General features: G+C 45.8%; 1 protein-coding gene across 11 annotated transcripts in view; it reads left to right on the top strand.

Moving 5' to 3' along the window:
* Positions 1-19,119, top strand: part of LOC118386029 (receptor-type tyrosine-protein phosphatase S-like) — a 286,681-nt gene that overhangs the window by 242,809 nt on the left and 24,753 nt on the right. For 6 of the 11 annotated variants that reach the window (XM_052526699.1, XM_052526698.1, XM_052526696.1 and 3 more), the window contains 7 exons: positions 2,429-2,604; positions 5,526-5,651; positions 8,412-8,566; positions 12,829-13,114; positions 16,902-17,080; positions 17,226-17,352; positions 17,586-17,711. In XM_052526699.1, the coding sequence (XP_052382659.1) occupies positions 2,429-2,604; positions 5,526-5,651; positions 8,412-8,566; positions 12,829-13,114; positions 16,902-17,080; positions 17,226-17,352; positions 17,586-17,711 (1,175 nt within the window). The remainder of the gene's footprint in view (positions 1-2,428; positions 2,605-5,525; positions 5,652-8,411; positions 8,567-12,828; positions 13,115-16,901; positions 17,081-17,225; positions 17,353-17,585; positions 17,712-19,119) is intronic. The other 5 variants (XM_052526701.1, XM_052526725.1, XM_052526712.1 and 2 more) reach the window with 1 other exon arrangement.

Below are 19,119 nucleotides of genomic sequence, written 5' to 3'. Positions count from 1 at the left end.
AACTTATCCATTTAGACTTGATTTTGACAGTTTGCAATAAGCCCAATTTAAGAGTGCGACAGCACACATGACAAAATCATCCCTGGCAAAGCGTCCATAAATACATAAATTAATCAAGTCTGAAATTTCCATTTTACAGTGCAGTGATTTTGCCATTAGTCACAGCAGTAGAACAATTCATGTATGCAGCCATTTGCTGTTCACTTAGCTATGACTAACGCCAATGCGCCACAATCGCATTGTGCGACGTGGAATCCTTTTTAATGACGTTTGCCTTTTCTCTCTCTTTCTCTCCCCCACCCCACGGTTGTCGCCGCGCTCTTTGTCGCATCTCCCTACTCTTAAATTAGCCCAGTCGAGTGTTTCATTGTTTGTCGCTTGAGTTTAAGAGTTATAACTAGTATGTTATACTTCTGATAAAGGAAGGCGTGTGACATTCAACCATATTTTATTAGTTGATAGAAGAGTAGATTCTAGTCTAGATAACTGTAAATACAATTAGTAGGGTCATTGAGGTTACAGATTGCCTGGTTAAAGATAGATAAAATGATCGGAGGATACGTTGGAGATTAAACGAATGGTATTCTCAGAGCTCCCATATATTATATATGCATTTGCCTAAAGAATGTATTGTGGTGGGTGACATGTGTATGGCGTCAAAGGCTTTGGACATTGGGACATATTAAGCTGACAGGGTCTCAAGAGCATACACACATAGACTATGGCTATTTTTGGCAGAGAGGAACGATGAGCTACATTTAACTATTTCACACACACACACAAAGATAGACCTACACTACATGACCAAAAGTATGTGGAAGCCTGCTTGTCGAACATCTCATTCCAAAATCATTAATATGGAGTTGTTCCCCCCTTTGCTGCTATAACAGCCTCCACTCTTCTGGGAAGGCTTTCCACTAGATGTTGGAACATTGCTGCGGGGACTTGCTTCCATTCAACCACAAGAGCATTAGTGAGGTTGGGCAATGATATTGGCTGATTAGACCTGGCTCGCATTCGGCATTCCAATTCATCCTAAAGGTGTTCGATGGGGTTGAGGTCAGTTCTTCCAGACCGATCTTGACAAACCATTTCTCTATGGCGCTTGCTTTGTGCATGGGGGCATTGTCATGCTGAAACAGGAAAGGACCTTCCCCAAACTGTCGCCACAAAGTTGGAAGCACAGAATTGTCTAAAATATAATTGTATGCTGTAGCGTTAAGATTTCCCTTCATTGGAACTAATGGGCCTAGCCCGAACCATGAAAAACAGCTCCAGACCATTATTCCTCCTCCACCAAACATTACAGTTGGCACTGCATTCCAGCAGGTAGCGTTCTCCTGGCATCCGCCAAACCCAGATTCGTCCATCGGGCTGCCAGATGGTGAAGCATCATTCATCACTCCAGAGAACGCATTTCCACTGCTCCAGAGTCCAATGGCACCGAGATTTACACCACTCCTGCCGATGCTTGGCATTGCACATGGTGATCTTAGGCTTGTGTGCAGCTTGTCAGCCATGGAAACCCATTTCATGAAGCTCCTGATGAACAGTTATTGTGCTGACTTTGCTTCCAGTGGCAGTTTGGAACTCGGTAGTGAGTGTTGCAACCGAGGATAGACGATTTTTAGACGCTACGCGCTTCTGCACTCGGTGGTCCCATTCTGTGAGTTTATATGGCCTACCACTTCGCAGTTGAGCCGTTGTTGCTCCTAGACATTTCCACTTCGCAACAACAGCACTTACAGTTGACCGGGGCAGCTTTAGCAGCGTAGAAATTTTATGAACTGACTTGTTGGGAAGGTGGCATCCTATGGCGGTGCCACGTTAAAAGTCACTGAGTTCTTCAGTCAGGCCATGCTACAGCCAATGTTTGACTATGGAGATCGCATAGCTGTGTGCTCGATCTCATACATATGTCAGCGACACACAATTAGACACACTGCAGGGCTTATTCTGACACAAACACTCGCCCAGCCTGCTTACAGGAGGGCTATTTTAGCTGAGATTTAGTGGGGCCTGTGTGTGTGACAGGCCGTGGTGACGGCTGTAGAGCGATGGAGGAGAGAGGACCGCTCTGAGCACTGATTTACTCCCCAGGCCCCGCGCTCCTTACTGCACACTCCAGCATCAACACTAAATCACGACCACAACACCAGGCCAGAGAAATACATAAATAAAACATACAGAAAGAGAGCGAGAGAGAGGGGGGGGAGAAGACGAAAGTGAAAGAAAGAAATTGAGAGGCAGAAAGGTGGAAAGAGAGAGGACACAGTGACCTAAGAACACAGCAATAAGAACAATAAGAACACAGTGAGGTCGGAAAATTGCCTGAGCCGTTATAGTTGGCCACTTGGCGTATTAACAACCAACCATTCTAGAAATTGTCCCTTCTTCAACTCTATTACTCTCTTCTCTCAATTTCCAGGTATCATAGGCAGCGACTATATCAACGCCAACTACATAGACGGTTACAGGAAGCAGAATGCCTACATCGCAACGCAGGGTCCTTTGCCCGAGACGTTCGGAGATTTCTGGAGGATGGTGTGGGAACAGAGGGCAGCCACTGTGGTCATGATGACCAGACTGGAAGAAAAATCACGGGTAAATAACTATAGAATTGAATCTGGTGTTCCCCCTGGATCAGTGTTAGGCTTGTTCTCTGACCAAAACAGACTTTACAGAAAAACAGGAACAGATAATCCTTTGTGGTTGGTGCAATGTTCTTGTCTATAAGCAAGCCATAATCAGCCTAGGAATTGTGAATCGTCTTCCAAAAATGACGAAGAATGGCAAGTTTCTTTTCCTCAGGTATCTTACCTCGTTCTCTGTTATCCTCCTCCATCTCTGCCCCTTTTATCCATTTACCTATCCCTCCGTCGTGTGTGTTCCACCCCTGTCAGATACCGTCAGGGTTAGCAGGCGGCAAGCATTGACTGTGAACGCAATGAGAGTGTTAGAACGATGCGTTTCCTGGACTAGTTGTCACATCGCATCAGGGCCTGGGGGGGGCGCGTATTAAATGAATCTTCATTAGGTTAGGATGAAAAGGAAGGATAGGGTGACTGAGTGTTGGGGTGGAGGAGGGGGAGTGGTGGGGGAGCTATCTTGGACACACTGCGTGTATCTCTGCTGAAAGGGAAACATACCCACCCGTGATTGATTGGTGGTTGTTGCTAGGGGGAGGCAGGGGGACGGGAAGATGAAGGGACGGGGAGGGGTTTGATGATTGTAGGTGAAGCCTACAGGGAATGAGTTGATTTGACACGTATTTTTTCCTTTGATTCCCCCGGTTCTCTCTGTTTATTTTCCTGGCGTGTAGAAAATGTAAAGGCATCCCAGGGCCCGAAGGTGTTCCTAATGTTTGGTATACTCAGTGTATTTCATGATGTGTAACAACATGTGAGAAATAATGTACCAAATATAAGATGAGTCTATTATTATAGGGTAAGCATTAGAATAAGCAACCATTTATCGGATCATCAAGAACTTCAAGGAGAACGGTTCAATTGTAGTGAAGAAGGCTTCAGGGCACCCAAGAAAGTCCAGCAAGCGCCAGGACCATCTCCTAAAGTTGATTCAGCTGCGGGATTGGGGCACCACCAGTACAGAGCTTGCTCAGGAATGGCAGCAGGCAGGTGTGAGTGCATTTGCACGCACAGTGAGGTGAAGAGTTTTGGAGGACGGCCTGGTGTCAAGAAGGGCAGCAAAGAAGCCACTTCCCTCCAGGAAAAACATCAGGGGCAGACTGATATTCTGCAAAAGGTACAGGGATTGGACTGCTGAGGACTGGGGTAAAGTCATTTTCTCTGATGAATCCCCTTTCTGATTGTTTGGGGCATCCGGAAAAAAGCTTGTCCAGAGAAGACAAGGTGAGCGCTACCATCAGTCCTGTGTCATGCCAACAGTAAAGCATCCTGAGACCATTCATGTGTAGGGTTGCTTCTCAGCCAAGGGAGTGGGCTCACTCATAATTTTGCCTAAGAACACAGCCATGAATAAAGAATGGTACCAACACATCCTCCAAGAGCAACTTCTCCCAACCATCCAGGAACAGTTTGGTGACGAACAAAGCCTTTTCCAGCATGATGGAGCACCTTGCCATAAGGCAAAAGTGATAACTCAGTGGCTCGGTGAACAAAACATTGATATTTTGTGTCCATGGCCAGGAAACTCCCCAGACCTTAATCCCATTGAGAACTTGTGGTCAATCCTCAAGAGGCGGGTGAACAAACGAAAACCCACAAACTCCAAGCATTGATTATGTAAGAATGGGCTGCCATCAGTGGCCCAGAAGTTAATTGACAGCATGCCAGGGCGGATTGCAGAGGTCTTGAAAAAGAAGGGTCAACACTGCAAATATTGACTCTTTGCATCAACTTCATGTAATTGTCAATAAAAGCCTTTGCCACTTATGAAATGCTTGTAATTATACTTCAGTATTCCATAGTAACATCTGACAAAAATATCTAAAGACACTGAAGTAGCAAACTTCGTGAAAATGTATTTTTGTGTCGTTCTCAAAACTTTTGGCCACGACTGTACATTGTAGAATAATAGTGAAGACATCAAAACTATGAAATAACACATATGGAATTATGTAGAAACCAAAAAATAGTTAAAGAAATCAAATTAGTTTTTTATTTTAGATTCTTCAATATACCACCCCTACCTTGACATAACACAACTGATTTGCTCAAATGCATTAAGAAGGAAAGAAATTCCACAAATGTACTTTTAACAAGGCACACCCGTTAATTGAAATGCATTCCAGGGGACTACCTCATGAAGGTGGTTGAGAGAATGCCAAGAGTGTGCAAAGCTGTCATCGAGGCAAAGGGTGGCTGATTTGAAGAATCTGAAATATAAAATATATTTAGATTGGTTTAACACTTTGTTGGTTACTACATGATTCCATATGTGTTATTTCATAGTTTTGAGATCTTCCCTATCATTCCACAATGTAGAAAATAGTAAAAAATAAAGAAAAACCCTTGTGAGTAGGTGTGTCCAAACGTCTGACTGGTACCATAAGTGATAGCCTATCTCTAGGAAGTGATGTCATCAGCATTGTGGAATAATCTGAATGTTACAGTAAGATGTGAATGGAGAAATCTGATCTGAGAGCAGTGCTGCCTTTCTTTCGATCCTATTTGTATCGACACAAGCTCCGACTACGAACTTTAAGAAATGTCTCCCTATGTGGTGTTTTGGGAAGTGCATGTGAGTTCTTCGGCCGTTATAGGAATGATGCATCGTTAAAACACAATAAGCTTATGTTCTATTGGGAAACCGGGCCCTGGTGTGTTCTGTGAGCATTTTTCTTTTTAGGACAGCTGGTGAAGGATTGGGGTTGACTGTGTGATTTTGGGTGTGGAGCGGGCATTTTTTTGCATTTGGGTGTGTATGCGTGCATGTTTGCATTTTTGTGTGAGTGTATATGTGTGAATGAATCCCATAGTTTGCCTTTGTTGCGTGTTTGGGAGTGTCTGTGCACTTACCCACCTCGTCTCCTTTCTCCTCAGATCAAGTGTGACCAGTACTGGCCCAGTCGAGGAACAGAGACCTATGGGATGACCCAGGTGACTCTACTGGACACCATAGAGCTGGCCACCTTCTGCGTCCGCACCTTCTCCCTGCACAAGGTACGAGTGAGTACACAACTTTACTCCACCCATACTGAAACAAATTTCACACGATGTTGTGCTGCGAGTCACACTGCAGACTACTGTACACACGGGCAAAACATACCTCACTACACAACACAATTCAAACGGCCCTGCATTTTAAATCGGACTCCCTACATTCTACACTCCACTCCTACGTATCCACATTGCACACTATACCACTCCAGTCCAGATGGTTTATATCCATACTACTCCCTAGGTCCCCTATAGAACTGAAAATACCAGGTACGGTAGTAGTTCAAAGCACTATGGCTCTGCCTTTCTCGTAGGCTTGGCGGAACCCTCCCCGTGTTTCTCCCCTCCGTCTTATTGTTTCTGCAGGAGGCTTTGTTTGTATGCCTTGTGAGGCAATCTGAGGAGAAACCAATGTGGAAATAATGTGAGGAAAGGAATAAGAATTGTCCTGAATGTGATATGAGCTGTAATATGCTGCTGTATGCAGGGCCTTGCATGGTGGGCCCTGGGGAGAGCAAGCCCTTCAGGAGCCTGTCTGTCTGCCTCCTTGTATTGTATTGGCTTTGCGGGTCAAACTCACCAGCAGTGTATTTCTCGGGGCCGGCGCCGGCACACAACACAACATCCTCCTGCTGCATCCAACAAGCAAATAAACAAGCAAAATGGTGTGGAATAGGTGAAGGATGGAAAGGAGAAGGAAATTGTCTCTCTGTTTCTCTCTTTCTCAATCTCTCTCTCTCTCTCTCTCTCTCTGCCCCCTATCTTATTTTAGTGTCTCTCTCGCTCTTTCTCTCGCTCCCTCTCTCTCTCCTTCTCCCAAACTATTTACTTTCTTTCCTTCTTCCCAGACCTCTTTCCTCTTCCTCTCTTGTTTGCTGTCCAATCATCTTTTAATGCCCGTCTGCCAAATAGAAGCACTTAGCTTAGTGAGTGGAAAAAAATGCTACATGCATAATTGGCTATATCCCACCCTTCCGCGACTCTTGGCGGTCAAGCCGACATAAAAGAGTAGAGCTAAAAAAGGAAATGTATCTTTAAAAGTTACGACTGCAATAAGTGGGCCCTTTAAGATGTCTGTGGCGGTGTGTTTTGGTTCTGTTAAATGGAGCACAGTGCCTACGCTAAACGCTAATGCTATGTTAACAGACTGCTATGTGCTGGAGCTTAGGGGAACTAGCTAGCTGGTAACACAGGTGCTTTTGGGCTAGTTAGGTTCAGTGCTACGTGGCTAACACGTATGCTAACGCATTCTGTTGCTTTATACTGGAGCTAAGTAGAGTAGCTAGCTAAGGCTAGCTAGTAACACTGGTGCTTTTGGGCTGGTTAGAATTTTTCAGGCTTGTTGTACACATCTGTTGGTTTACGGCAGCTTGTCGACCCGTCCCTCTAGATCCCAGATCCCTCTGTGCTCTCTATACTCCCCCCCCCCCCCGTTTTTCTTTCCTCTGTTTTCTCCACACGCTGCTATTCCATCTCTGTCTTACCCTCCCTCTATCCCTCACACATCTCTCCATGTTCTCTCTTCTTCCCCAGCTGTCTCTTATCCCCCCACCTCTCTCTCTCTATCTTTCTCTCTCTCTCTCTCTCTCTCTCTCTCTCTCTCTCTCTCTCTCTCTCTCTCTCTCTCTCTCTCTCTCTCTCTTTCTCTCTCTGTCTCTCTCTCTCTCCCCTCATTCCCTCTCTTACTCTCCTTATTTCTGGTATGGTGTCTCATTGTTCTGTTCTTGGATTTAACTGAACTCTGGTTACGGTATTTGCTTTGTAGAGAGTCTGTAACACACACACACACACACCCTCCACACACAGGCGTAATATGTGTGCATAATGTGCAGTGACACAGAACCCTCCTGACGAGTGATAAATTCTTTAAAATAATCTGGGCACCAGCCAGCTAGTTATCCCTCCCTGCAAAGAAAGAAGCACATCCACAGCAGAAAACACAAAACCAGTGGAATGGCCAGGAAATAAATAGACAAAGAATAGACAAATCCCCTCAAACTAGGTCAGTTTGCTTTTAATTAATGCATTTATTTATTCATTTATTCAGCAGGAAAGTCTGTGAGGATAGCAGAAAACGCTGCATTGAAATGCAAACGATAGCTTTAAAGAGCTTCCAGGAAGAAAGGGAAAGGGAAAACTAGAGGGCAGGGCAATGTGAGGTGTTTTTTCTCATTTTCTTTTTAGTTTCTTTTGCTGTTGGATCATTTTTTTTATGCGTTAGACGGCTTTCCAGTGCGCCCTTATTACCGCAGTCTTTATGTATCTGGCGTGTCCTCTGTTTATTGTGGTTGGCACACAGACAGGGGAAGAGGTAGAAACATGAATACCAGCTAAGATAGTGACATGCTAGGTCCTATATAAGAATAGGAGGCACCTTGCTAGTTTAACCAGTCTTGTAATGGGTTTGCATCGAGCCACAAATGTACAGCCAAATAGACATGGGGCTTGAAATCAGAGCTGTTTCACTCACACGCACACATTGAATTACCCCCCACACACACACACACACACAAGTTGAATTACCCGCCCCACATACACACACGTTGAATTAACCCCCACACACACCCACATGTTAAATTAACCCATCCCCCACACTAACGCACACCCACAAGTGGAATTACCCTCCCCTCAACACACAAAAGGAATTACCCCCCTCCCCACACACACACGTTATATTACCCCCCATCCTACCCACACACAAACACACACACACACACACACAAACAAACACATGTTGAATTAACCCGCATCTCTCTTCTGCCCCTCCAGAATGGTTCCAGTGAGAAGCGGGAGGTACGTCAGTTCCAGTTCACAGCGTGGCCTGACCACGGTGTCCCCGAGTACCCCACCCCCTTCCTGGCTTTCCTACGCAGAGTCAAGACCTGTAACCCCCCTGATGCAGGCCCCATCATCGCCCATTGCAGGTTGGTACACACACACACACTCACACACTCACACACTCCACAGCTACAGATAGTGTTCAGATTTCACAGCAGGGTATATAGTATATGAAAATAATACTTCTGACTGACCACACACTGTTTGGTGCAGGTTTTTGTTTCACCCCATTCAACTACTACTGCCTAAATTCTATTAGCATATCGATTGTGCTACCAGGGCTGGTAAATCCCTGGATCATTGTTATTCTAACTTCTGCGACGCATATAAGGCCTTCCCCCGCCCTCCTTTCGGAAAAGCTGACCACGACTCCATTTTGTTGCTCCTTGCCTATAGACAGAGACAAAAACAGGAAGCTCCCGCGCTCAGGTCTATTCAACGTTGGTCCGACCAATCTAATTCCACGCTTCAAGAATGCTTCGATCACGTGGATTGGGATATGTTCCGCATTGCGTCAAACAACAACATTGACGAACACGCTGATTCGGTGAGCGAGTTTATTAGCAAGTGCATCAGCTATGTCGTACCCACAGCAATTATTAAAACATTCCCAAACCAGAAACCGTGGATTGATGGCAGCATTCGTGTGAAACTGAAAGCGCGAACCACTGCTTTTAACCAGGGCAAGGTGACACAAAACATGACCGAATACAAACAGTGTAGCTATTCCCTCCGCAAGGCAATAAAACAAGCTAAGCGTCAGTATAGAGACAAAGTAGAGTCGCAATTCAACGACTCAGACACAAGAGGTATGTTGTAGGGTCTACAGTCAATCACGGATTACAAAAAGAAAACCAGCCCTGTCGCGGACCAGGATGTCTTGCTCCCAGACAGACTAAACAACTTCTTTGCTCGCTTTGAGGAGAATACAGTGCCACTGACACGACCCGCTACCAAAACCTGCAGACTCTCCTTCACTGCAGCCAACGTGAGTAAAACATTGAAATGTGTTAACCCTCGCAAGGCTGCAGGCCCAGACGGCATCACCAGCCACGTCCTCAGAGCATGCTGGCTGGTGTGTTTACGGACATATTCAATCAATTATCCCAGTCTGCTGTTCCCACATGCTTCAAGAGGGCCACCATTGTTCCTGTTCCCAAGAAAGCTAAGGTAACTGAGCTAAACGACTACCGCCCCGTAGCACTCACTTCCGTCATCATGAAGTGCTTTGAGAGACAAGTCAAGGACCATATCACCTCCACCATACCTGACACCCTAGACCCACTCCAATTTGCTTACCATCCCAATAGTTCCACAGACGACGCAATCGCAACCACACTGCACACTGCCCTAACCCATATGGACAAGAGGAATACCTACGTGAGAATGCTGTTCATCGACTACAGCTCAGCATTTAACACCATAGTACACTCCAAACTCGTCATCAAGCTCGAGACCCTGGGTCTCGACCCCGCCCTGTGCAACTGGGTACTGGACTTCCTGACGGGCCGCCCCCAGGTGGTGAGGGTAGGTAACATCATCTCCATCATCTCCACCCCATCCTCAACACTGGGGCCCCACAAGGGTGCGTTCTGAGCCCTCTCCTGTACACCCTGTTCACCCACGACTGCGTGGCCATGCACGCCTTCAACTCAATCATCAAGTTTGCAGACGACCCTACAGTGCTAAGCTTGATTACCAACAATGACGAGATGGCCTACAGGGAGGAGGTGAGGGCCCACGGAGTGTGGTGTCAGGAAAATAACCTTACACTCAACGTCAACAAAACAAAGTAGATGATCGTGGACTTCAGGAAACAGCAGAGGGAGCACCCCCCTATCCACATCGACAGGACAGTAGTGGAGAGGATAGTAAGTTTTAAGTTCCTCGGTGTACACATCACGGACAAACTGAATTTGTCCACCCACACAGACAGTGTGGTGAAGAAGGTGCAGCAGCGCCTCTTCAACCTCAGGAGGCTGAAGAAATTTGGCTTGTCACCAAAAGCACTCACAAGCTTTTACAGATGCACAATCGAGAGTATCCTGTCAGGCTGTATCACTGCCTGGTACGGCAACTGCTCCACCCACAACCGTAAGGCTCTCCAGGGGGTAGTGAGGTCTGCACAACGCATCACCGGGGGCAAACTACCTGCCCTCCAGGAAAACTAATTATTAAACTTATTATTATTATTATATATTATATATTATTATTAAAACTACACCACCCGATGTCACAGGAAGGCCATTCAGATCATCAAGGACAACAACCACCCGAGCCACTGCCTGTTCACCCCGCTATCATCCAGAAGGCGAGGTCAGTACAGGTGCATCAAAGCGGGGACCGAGAGACTGAAAAGCAGCTTCTATCTCAAGGCCATCAGACTGTTAAACAGCCATCACTAACATTGAGTTGCTGCTGCCAACATACTGACTCAACTCCAGCCACTTTAATAATGGAAGAATATATGCAAAAAAATGTATCACTAGCCACTTTAAACAATGCCACTTAATATAATGTTTACATAGCCTACATTACTCATCTCATATGTATATACTGTACTCTACCATCTTCTGCATCTTGCCATCTTTATGTAATACATGTATCACTAGCCACTTTAAACAATGCCACTTTTATATGTTTACATACCCTACATTACTCATCTCATATGTATATACTGTATTCGACACCATCTACTGCATCTATGCCGTTCTGTACCATCACTCATTCATATATTTTTATGTACATACTCTTCATCCCTTTACACGTGTGTGTGTATAAGGTAGTTGTTGTGAAATTGTTAGGTTAGATTACTCATTGGTTATTACTGCATTGTCGGAACTAGAAGCACAACCATTTCACTACACTCGCATTAACATCTGCTAACCATGTGTATGTGACAAATACAATTTGATTTGATTTGATACTTCAGAGTCAGTTGTACAACTGAATGCATTCAACTGAAATGTGTCTTCCGCATTTAACCCAACCCCTCTGAATCAGAGAGTTGCGGGGGGGGGTGCCTTAATCAACATCCACGTCATCGGCGCCTGGGGATCAGTGGGTTAACTGCCTTGCTCAGGGGCAGAATGACAGATTTTTACCTTGTCAGCTCGGAGATTCGATCCAGCTTTCGGACCAAACTAGGATGAGATTCAACTTGGTTAGCGAGACTGCATAAGGATTCAACTAGGTTCGTTGAATGAGGTGTGTTAAGGTTTCCTCACTGTCTTCCAATGAACTATGGACCCGGGCACTTGAGGAAAACAGCTCCTTATTCCTCAGAATACAGAGGCCAAATCGTAACCCTAAATTTTCCACTGACATCCGTAGATTACTGATTTTAAGTGTGCCGTTAGGATTCGATCCATACTTACAGTATCTTTGTTCACGCAGCATGGTAGTAGATCAATTATTCATATTTATTAGAAAGATATCCTCACTCACAGTATGTATGCTCTGAATTCAATGTACTAAATAGTTTACTGCCATGACAACAAACAAGGGTTCAACCAAGCGAGTTGTCGGTGGGAACCTACCATGTCAGTGGGAACCTGTACAGTTGCCCTCCCAAGTCAGGAGAACTGTTCAACAGCGTGAGCAATACACTTTACAATACACACGATACACATTAGTGTGTGTGTGTGTGTGTATGTGCGTGTGCTTGTGTGTGTGTTTGTACGGTTCAGTGCGTAGATCCAGTCACGCAGTGCTGGTATAGCGGTAGTAGTGGTGAGTAAAGTGAAAGTCATAGCTCTCTAGTGTGTTAACACTAGACTGCAGGGCTCTGAGTCACTCACACACACACACACACACACACACACACACACACACACACACACACACACACACACACACACACACACACACACAGACACAGACACACAACTCACACAGACACTCGTTCCTTATCAACTATGTCTCTCCTTCACGTCCTCTTTCGTCCCCTTCTCTTCCTCTTTGTTCCCGCGTCTTTCTCCTGGTCCGCCCCCTCTCTCTCTCTCTCCAACCCTCTGTTTTGTTCACCTATCGTCACTCTCTCCTTCACCACCTCCTCCCTGACCCCTTTTGCGTCCCTCCATCCGTCGCTTTCAAATTCCCATTCAAACCCACTCTATTGGTGTCGGCAAGATGACCGCTGCAATGTAGATGTATTAGCATGACCGGGTCAAGCAGACATTGTCAAAAGCCACGAACGACAAACGGGAAATCCCGATCACTCAAATCTCTCATCTGTGATGAAATTCTATCTGTCCGTCTTATGTGATTTCTCAAGAACAATCTCTAATGTTCTCTCTCATCTCTTCCCCCCCACCCCCTTTCCAATCCCCTCTCCCTCCTCCCCCAGTGCGGGCGTTGGGCGGACGGGCTGTTTCATCGTGATCGACGCCATGCTGGAGCGCATCAAGCACGAGAAGACGGTGGACATCTACGGCCACGTGACGCTCATGCGCTCGCAGCGGAACTACATGGTGCAGACGGAGGACCAGTACAGCTTCATCCACGATGCACTGCTGGAGGCGGTGGCGTGCGGCAACACGGAGGTGGCGGCCAGGAGCCTGTACTCCTACATCCAGAAGCTGGCCCAGGTGGAGACGGGCGAGCATGTCACCGGCATGGAGCTGGAGTTTAAGGTAGGGGATGCCGATAGGGTGTAGGGAAACTGGGGCTGGGGAGGCTGGGGAAGGTACGAACTGGAGGGCGTTTGTTTGGTAGAGTGGGTTGGAGCCTGAGTTTAAGGTAGGCCATAGACATGTAGGTACGTAGGCTGCGGTGACCCTGAGAGAGAGGCTGGGGAAAGTTTATTTCGGTTGAGGCCTACTACTACGTTTTTTATCTTCAGTTGCTCTCAATACTCTGTCACATCCATGATATCTTTGAGCCAGAGGTAAAACACTAACATTTGAAATTAATTGAAATGGTCTTGGAAACATTTTAAATATATATTGACTTGTATATATTTTTATAACGGCGCATTAGAATGGGCATGTCGATATCACACCCAATTGCTGGAGGTACAAATGTTTATAGACAGTTTATTACACCTCCTTCGTGTGAGCCTTAACCTCCATCATTCAGTCACTGTTTGCTCACACCACTCAATAGCATTGTCTTTTAAAAAGCTAGAAATTGAACAGTTAAACTGTCTGCTCTTTTGTCTTTGGTGTGAATCCATTTCTGAAGGATTTCAAGTACTATCCTCCAGATAGAGCAGCTTTGTAATCAGCGTATAGACTCCAAAGGAAGGATTATTCTGTAAAGGCATAAAACGATGTATTTAAACTTAACAAATAACTGCTACGATGAGAACCCATTATCCGAACGTGGAAGTGCATGGAATGTGCCCAAACATTAAGCGAGAGACCGACGATCCAGTGCTATCCGAACTTTGTTGTTCCCCCTTTGCACAACGACACACTTGACCTTGAATTGCACATGTACATGCCCCTATCTCGCCTCAGAATCATTTGTAATATTCCCAGTGCCATTTATCATCTCGCCGCGCAAAGAAACAATAATGAGGACGGTTTCATCTGAGACATTTGCTACAGTATACCACGATATAATCTCTAACAGCTACAGCCCCGTCTGTAATAGCGATAATGGTACTGAGAGGTAATGCAGTCGCGTCGGATTAATAACGGCGGTCGTGGCGCGAGAGCGTTAGTGAAAGGATGTCATTAATAGTTAATGATGACGCACGGCGAGGGCAAGCAGGGGGTTCCTCTCACTAATGAACAGAGAGACGTTACTGCGTCTTAGAAAGGAGTTGCTGCGACAGTTTAGTCAGCGTTTCCCAAACTCGGTCCTTGGGACCCAAAAGGGTTGCACGTAGGGCTGGTATGGTGACCATATTACCGCCACACATGCATGCGGTCACGAGTCATGACTCGTGGTCAAATTCAATGTGACCATTTAGTCACGGTAATTAGGCTTCTCCAAGCTCTGATGCTGCTGATAGTCATTAGTAGCCTACCAAACTTGCTAACTGCCTGGTACTCAGCACTCTATTGTCCCTCTAATAATCCTGGCATCGATGCAAATGTAATCGAAAATCAAACACTTCATGAGAGCTCATGAGCACATGTTGCACAACATTTCTATGCAATGAGTGAGAAAACAGAGTTTTGATGGCCTCTATTAAAAATAGGAGGGTCCCATCAGCTTTCTATATGCTATGCCTACAATATTTATTTCTCAACTTCCCTAATATTAAGCACATTGCTTCTCTTTACAACAGGAGTATAGCCTACCTGACTGGCATGAAAATGAACCACAGGAAAAGCATCCTCCATTCCCTATTTAAGTGCATAGATGACATGTATTTTCTCCTAACCCTGTTTAGACACAGTTGCATGATAATGGTCCATTCTAAATCAAAACAAATGTCACATATTATTTAGTATACAGTGCATTCAGAAAGTATTCAGACCCCTTGAATTGTTCCACATTTTGATACATTACGGCCTTATTCTAAAATGGATTAGATAGTTTTTCCCCTCATCAATCTACACACAATATCCCATAATGCCAAAGCAAAAAAATGTTTTTAATTTTATTTGTGAAAATGTATTAAAAAATAAAAACTGAAATATGACATTTACATAGGTATTCAGACTCTTTACTCAGTACTTTGTTGAAGCACCTTTGGCAGCAATTACAGCCTCAAGTCTTCTTGGGTATGACGGTAAAAGCTTGGCACACCTGTAGTTCAATCTTGGTTTCATCAGACCAGAGAATATTATTTCTCATGGTCAGTTTTTTAGGCGCCTTTTGGCAAACTCCAAGCGTGCTGTCATGTGCCTTTTACTAAGGAGTGGCTTCTGACTGGCTACTCTACGGACAATTCCTTTGACCTCATGGTTTGGTTTTTGCTCTGACATGCACTATGGGACCTTATATAGACAGGTGTGTGCTTTTCTAAATCATGTCCAATCAATTGAATTTACCACAGGTGGACTCCAATCAAGCTGTAACATTGCAAGGATGATCAATGGAAAGCTCAATTTCAAGTCTCATAGCAAAGGGTCTGAACATTTTTTAAATAAGGAATTTATGTTTTTTATTTTTTATAAATTTGCAAAAAAAAACGTTAACCTTTATTTGTCATTATGGGGTATTGTGTGTAGATTGATTAGGGGGGGGTTGCCAGATTGGTTGGTTTTCCAATCGAAACTCTCCCCCCGGAGTTTGGTGTAGTAACAGATCTGGGCGTCTTCAGCCTTACCAGCCAGTCTCATTCCAGTTGCCTCTGTTAGAGGGGGATCAAAGGGAAGAGAGGAGGGGATGGGGACAGGGGGGGTGACCCAAATCCAAGTGGCAATGACAGTCTGGGCTTTTGGCACCGAAAGAGGGATGGAGAGAGACGAGGTGGGTGAGGGAGAAAGAGAGGGGGAGAGGGCGAGAGAAACAATTACATTGGGGGACTGGGTGAGAGACATTTTAGGGAGGGAGGAAGGAGTAGCGAAAGTTAGGTCGAGAGAAAGATTGAGAAGGGATAGAGAGAGGCTGTCAGAAAAAGTATAGCTTACACACAGCAGACATCAAGGTCAAAGGAGTGAATAGGGAGAAGAGGGGGATGAGGTGTGTGTGTGTGTGTGAGGGATGATATTGTCAGACAGACTGACCCACAAACTGCCGTGATGGTCCCTTTGATGGTCATTTGTCTGTACAGGTCCCAATTTGGATCATGACACTGTGTGTGTGTGTGCACGGGCCTGCTCGAATGTATTCGGTGTGACTGTGTGCACGACTGTGTGCAGAGCATATACCAGACTCCCATTATCAAAGACTTAAGTGACCCACTTTTTGCAGACGGGTTTACTGCCTCACAGAAACCCCTCTCTCCAGTTTCTGTTTGATGCTAGCTTGTTACAGTAGTACATAGTGGTGCTTCAAGTCGTACAATTTTACCTCATAGCACCTCACACAAGACTTCACATTGCAAAGTACACAGGGATATGAAAAGGAAATGGGGAGTAGATTAAAGACCATGTTCTTTGATTGCTCCATCCAGCCATACATTATGAAATCATTCATCAAATAGATATGTCTGCATTTTTAAGGTGCTTCAGCGATCGTCTATGGCTCAGCTCTGTCTTGCTCAGATAACATCTCACAGTTCTTTATTACTCTGCAGTCTTCCATCTCTCGCTCTCCTTCCATCTCTGCTTCTCTCTCTACCACTTTCTATCCTTTTGACTCTCGTTCCATATGACATTCATTCCTATCTCCCCCTACCCCTCTCCCTCCTTCCCTCTCTTCTCTCCCCTCTTCCCCCTACCCCTCTCCCGCCCTCTACATGTCCCTCTCCCTCCTTCCCTCTCTTCTCACCCATCTTCCCTCATCCCTCCGCCGCTCCCTCTCGCCATTCCTCCCTTCACCCCTCCGTCCAATCCTCCGACTCTTCCTCCTCTACAGCGCCTGGCCAATTCCAAGGCCCACACGTCCAGGTTCATCAGTGCCAACCTGCCCTGCAACAAGTTCAAGAACCGTCTGGTGAACATCATGCCCTACGAGACCACCCGCGTCTGCCTGCAGCCAATCAGAGGCCTCGAGGGATCCGACTACATCAACTCCAGCTTCATCGACGGATACAGGTAGGTGGAATGGGTGTGGGGTCGGAAAGAGAGAGGAAGACGGGGAGGGGTGTGTGTGTTTGCGTGCATGCAACTGTGACTGTCTCTCTGTCTGTCTGACTCACCACACTACATGTCTGATGTGTGTGTGTGTGTGTGTTGCCAGGCAACAGAAGGCTTACATCGCCACGCAGGGCCCGTTGGCAGAGACCACAGAAGACTTCTGGAGGATGCTGTGGGAGAACAACTCTACCATCGTAGTCATGCTCACCAAACTCCGAGAGATGGGCAGGGTAGGAGACACTTTATCTCACTCACTCAGTCACAAAGACCCACTCAAGCATTCTTCTCTCTGTCCATCATTCAGTTATCCTCTGTAGTGCAGTCTGTACTATTACCCCAATGACAAACAGAGCACATGCCTAACCTGCACTGACTGTAGTCTATGTATTCACGCTCATCTCAGATCTATTTATCCTATGCCCCCTCCTCATATGTGTGTGTGTCTCTCTCTCTCTGTTCACAGGAAAAATGTCATCAGTACTGGCCCGCTGAGCGCTCGGCCAGGTATCAGTACTTTGTGGTGGACCCCATGGCTGAGTACAACATGCCCCAGTACATCCTCCGAGAGTTCAAAGTCACCGACGCCAGGGTATGTGTGTGTGTGTGTGTGTGTGTGTGTGTGTGTGTGTGTGTGTGTGTGTGTGTGTGTGTGTGTGTGTGTGTGTGTGTGTGTGTGTGTGTGTGTGTGTGTGTGTGTGTGTGTGTGTCCTTAGGGATGACACATTCTATTTCTATTCATGCCTCCCTCCCATTGATACTATGTCTAGAAACGCTACTGTCCTATACACTGAGTATACAAAACATTAAGAACACCTGCTCTTTCCATGACATAGACTGACCAGGTGAATCCTGGTGGAAGCTGTGATCCCTTATTGATGACACTTTTTCATATCCACTTCAACCAGTGTAGATGAAGGGGAGGAGACGGCTTTAAGAAGGATTTTTAAGCCTTGAAACAATTGAGACAAGGATGGTGTATGTGTGCCGTTCAGAGGGGGAATGGGCAAGACAAAAGTAGTTTCAATAGTTTCCCGTGTGTGTCAAGAATGGTCCACCGCCCAAAGGACATCCAGCCTACTTGACACAAATGCGGGAGGCATTGGAGTCAACATGGGCCAGCATCCCGAATGCTTTCGACACCTTGTAAAGTCCATGCCCCGACGAATTGAGGCTGTTCTACTCAGTCTGCATGCCTAGTCTATGTTCCGTTCAACCTTTCACCTGTATCATCAGTGAGGCTTGAGAAAGCAAACTGATTGAGGCTATTTTCCTCCGTCACATGACAGTGCTGATAGGGTATGTGTCATGAGTATGCTAGTATGATTGCTCCTCATACCACCTTTAAAGGAGCAATCTGTAGTTCAAACAACAACAAAGGGGCCACTCCGCCACTGTTTTGGTAAACACCTGAGGGATTGGGTTGGAGAAGATCCCAGATTGCCCCTATTAGCAACAATATTTAGATCCAGAGAGAGTTTTGACCTGACGAAGGAGCATACAGTGCCCTTTTTGTCCTTTTCATATATGTGTGTGCCATCCGCCCATTTCAAGGAAAAGCATGAGACCACAACCATTTCTATGATAATATGATTGTCAGTGATCTGTTTAAGCACAAAGGCCCATTCCACAGTATAGGCTACCATTTTGTGTCCAATGTAGCGGTAACTGTACTGCAGAACACTAGCCCACCTGGGACTGGCGGACATGTTGGATTGCTGCTTGAGCCAGCATGGCGGCTAGTTAGGAGCACTCATGTTGGTCTGGGGAAAAAAAAAACACTTTACACACTGGCCTAGCACTCAGCCCCCTGCGTCTCCCACTGGGTAGATTAGACATAAATGCTGCTTAAGCTGGTGCTCAAGGTACCACACATACAAACTATACCTTCCCCTACCACACACACACACACACACACACACACACACACACACACACACACACACACACACACACACACACACACGCACACAGAGTAAGGAGTGCCTGGGAAAGGTGGA

This window comes from Oncorhynchus keta, chromosome 1, assembly GCF_023373465.1.
Source record: "Oncorhynchus keta strain PuntledgeMale-10-30-2019 chromosome 1, Oket_V2, whole genome shotgun sequence".
Taxonomy (NCBI): Eukaryota; Metazoa; Chordata; class Actinopteri; order Salmoniformes; family Salmonidae; genus Oncorhynchus; species Oncorhynchus keta.
This window is presented reverse-complemented; position numbering and strand designations above follow the sequence as displayed.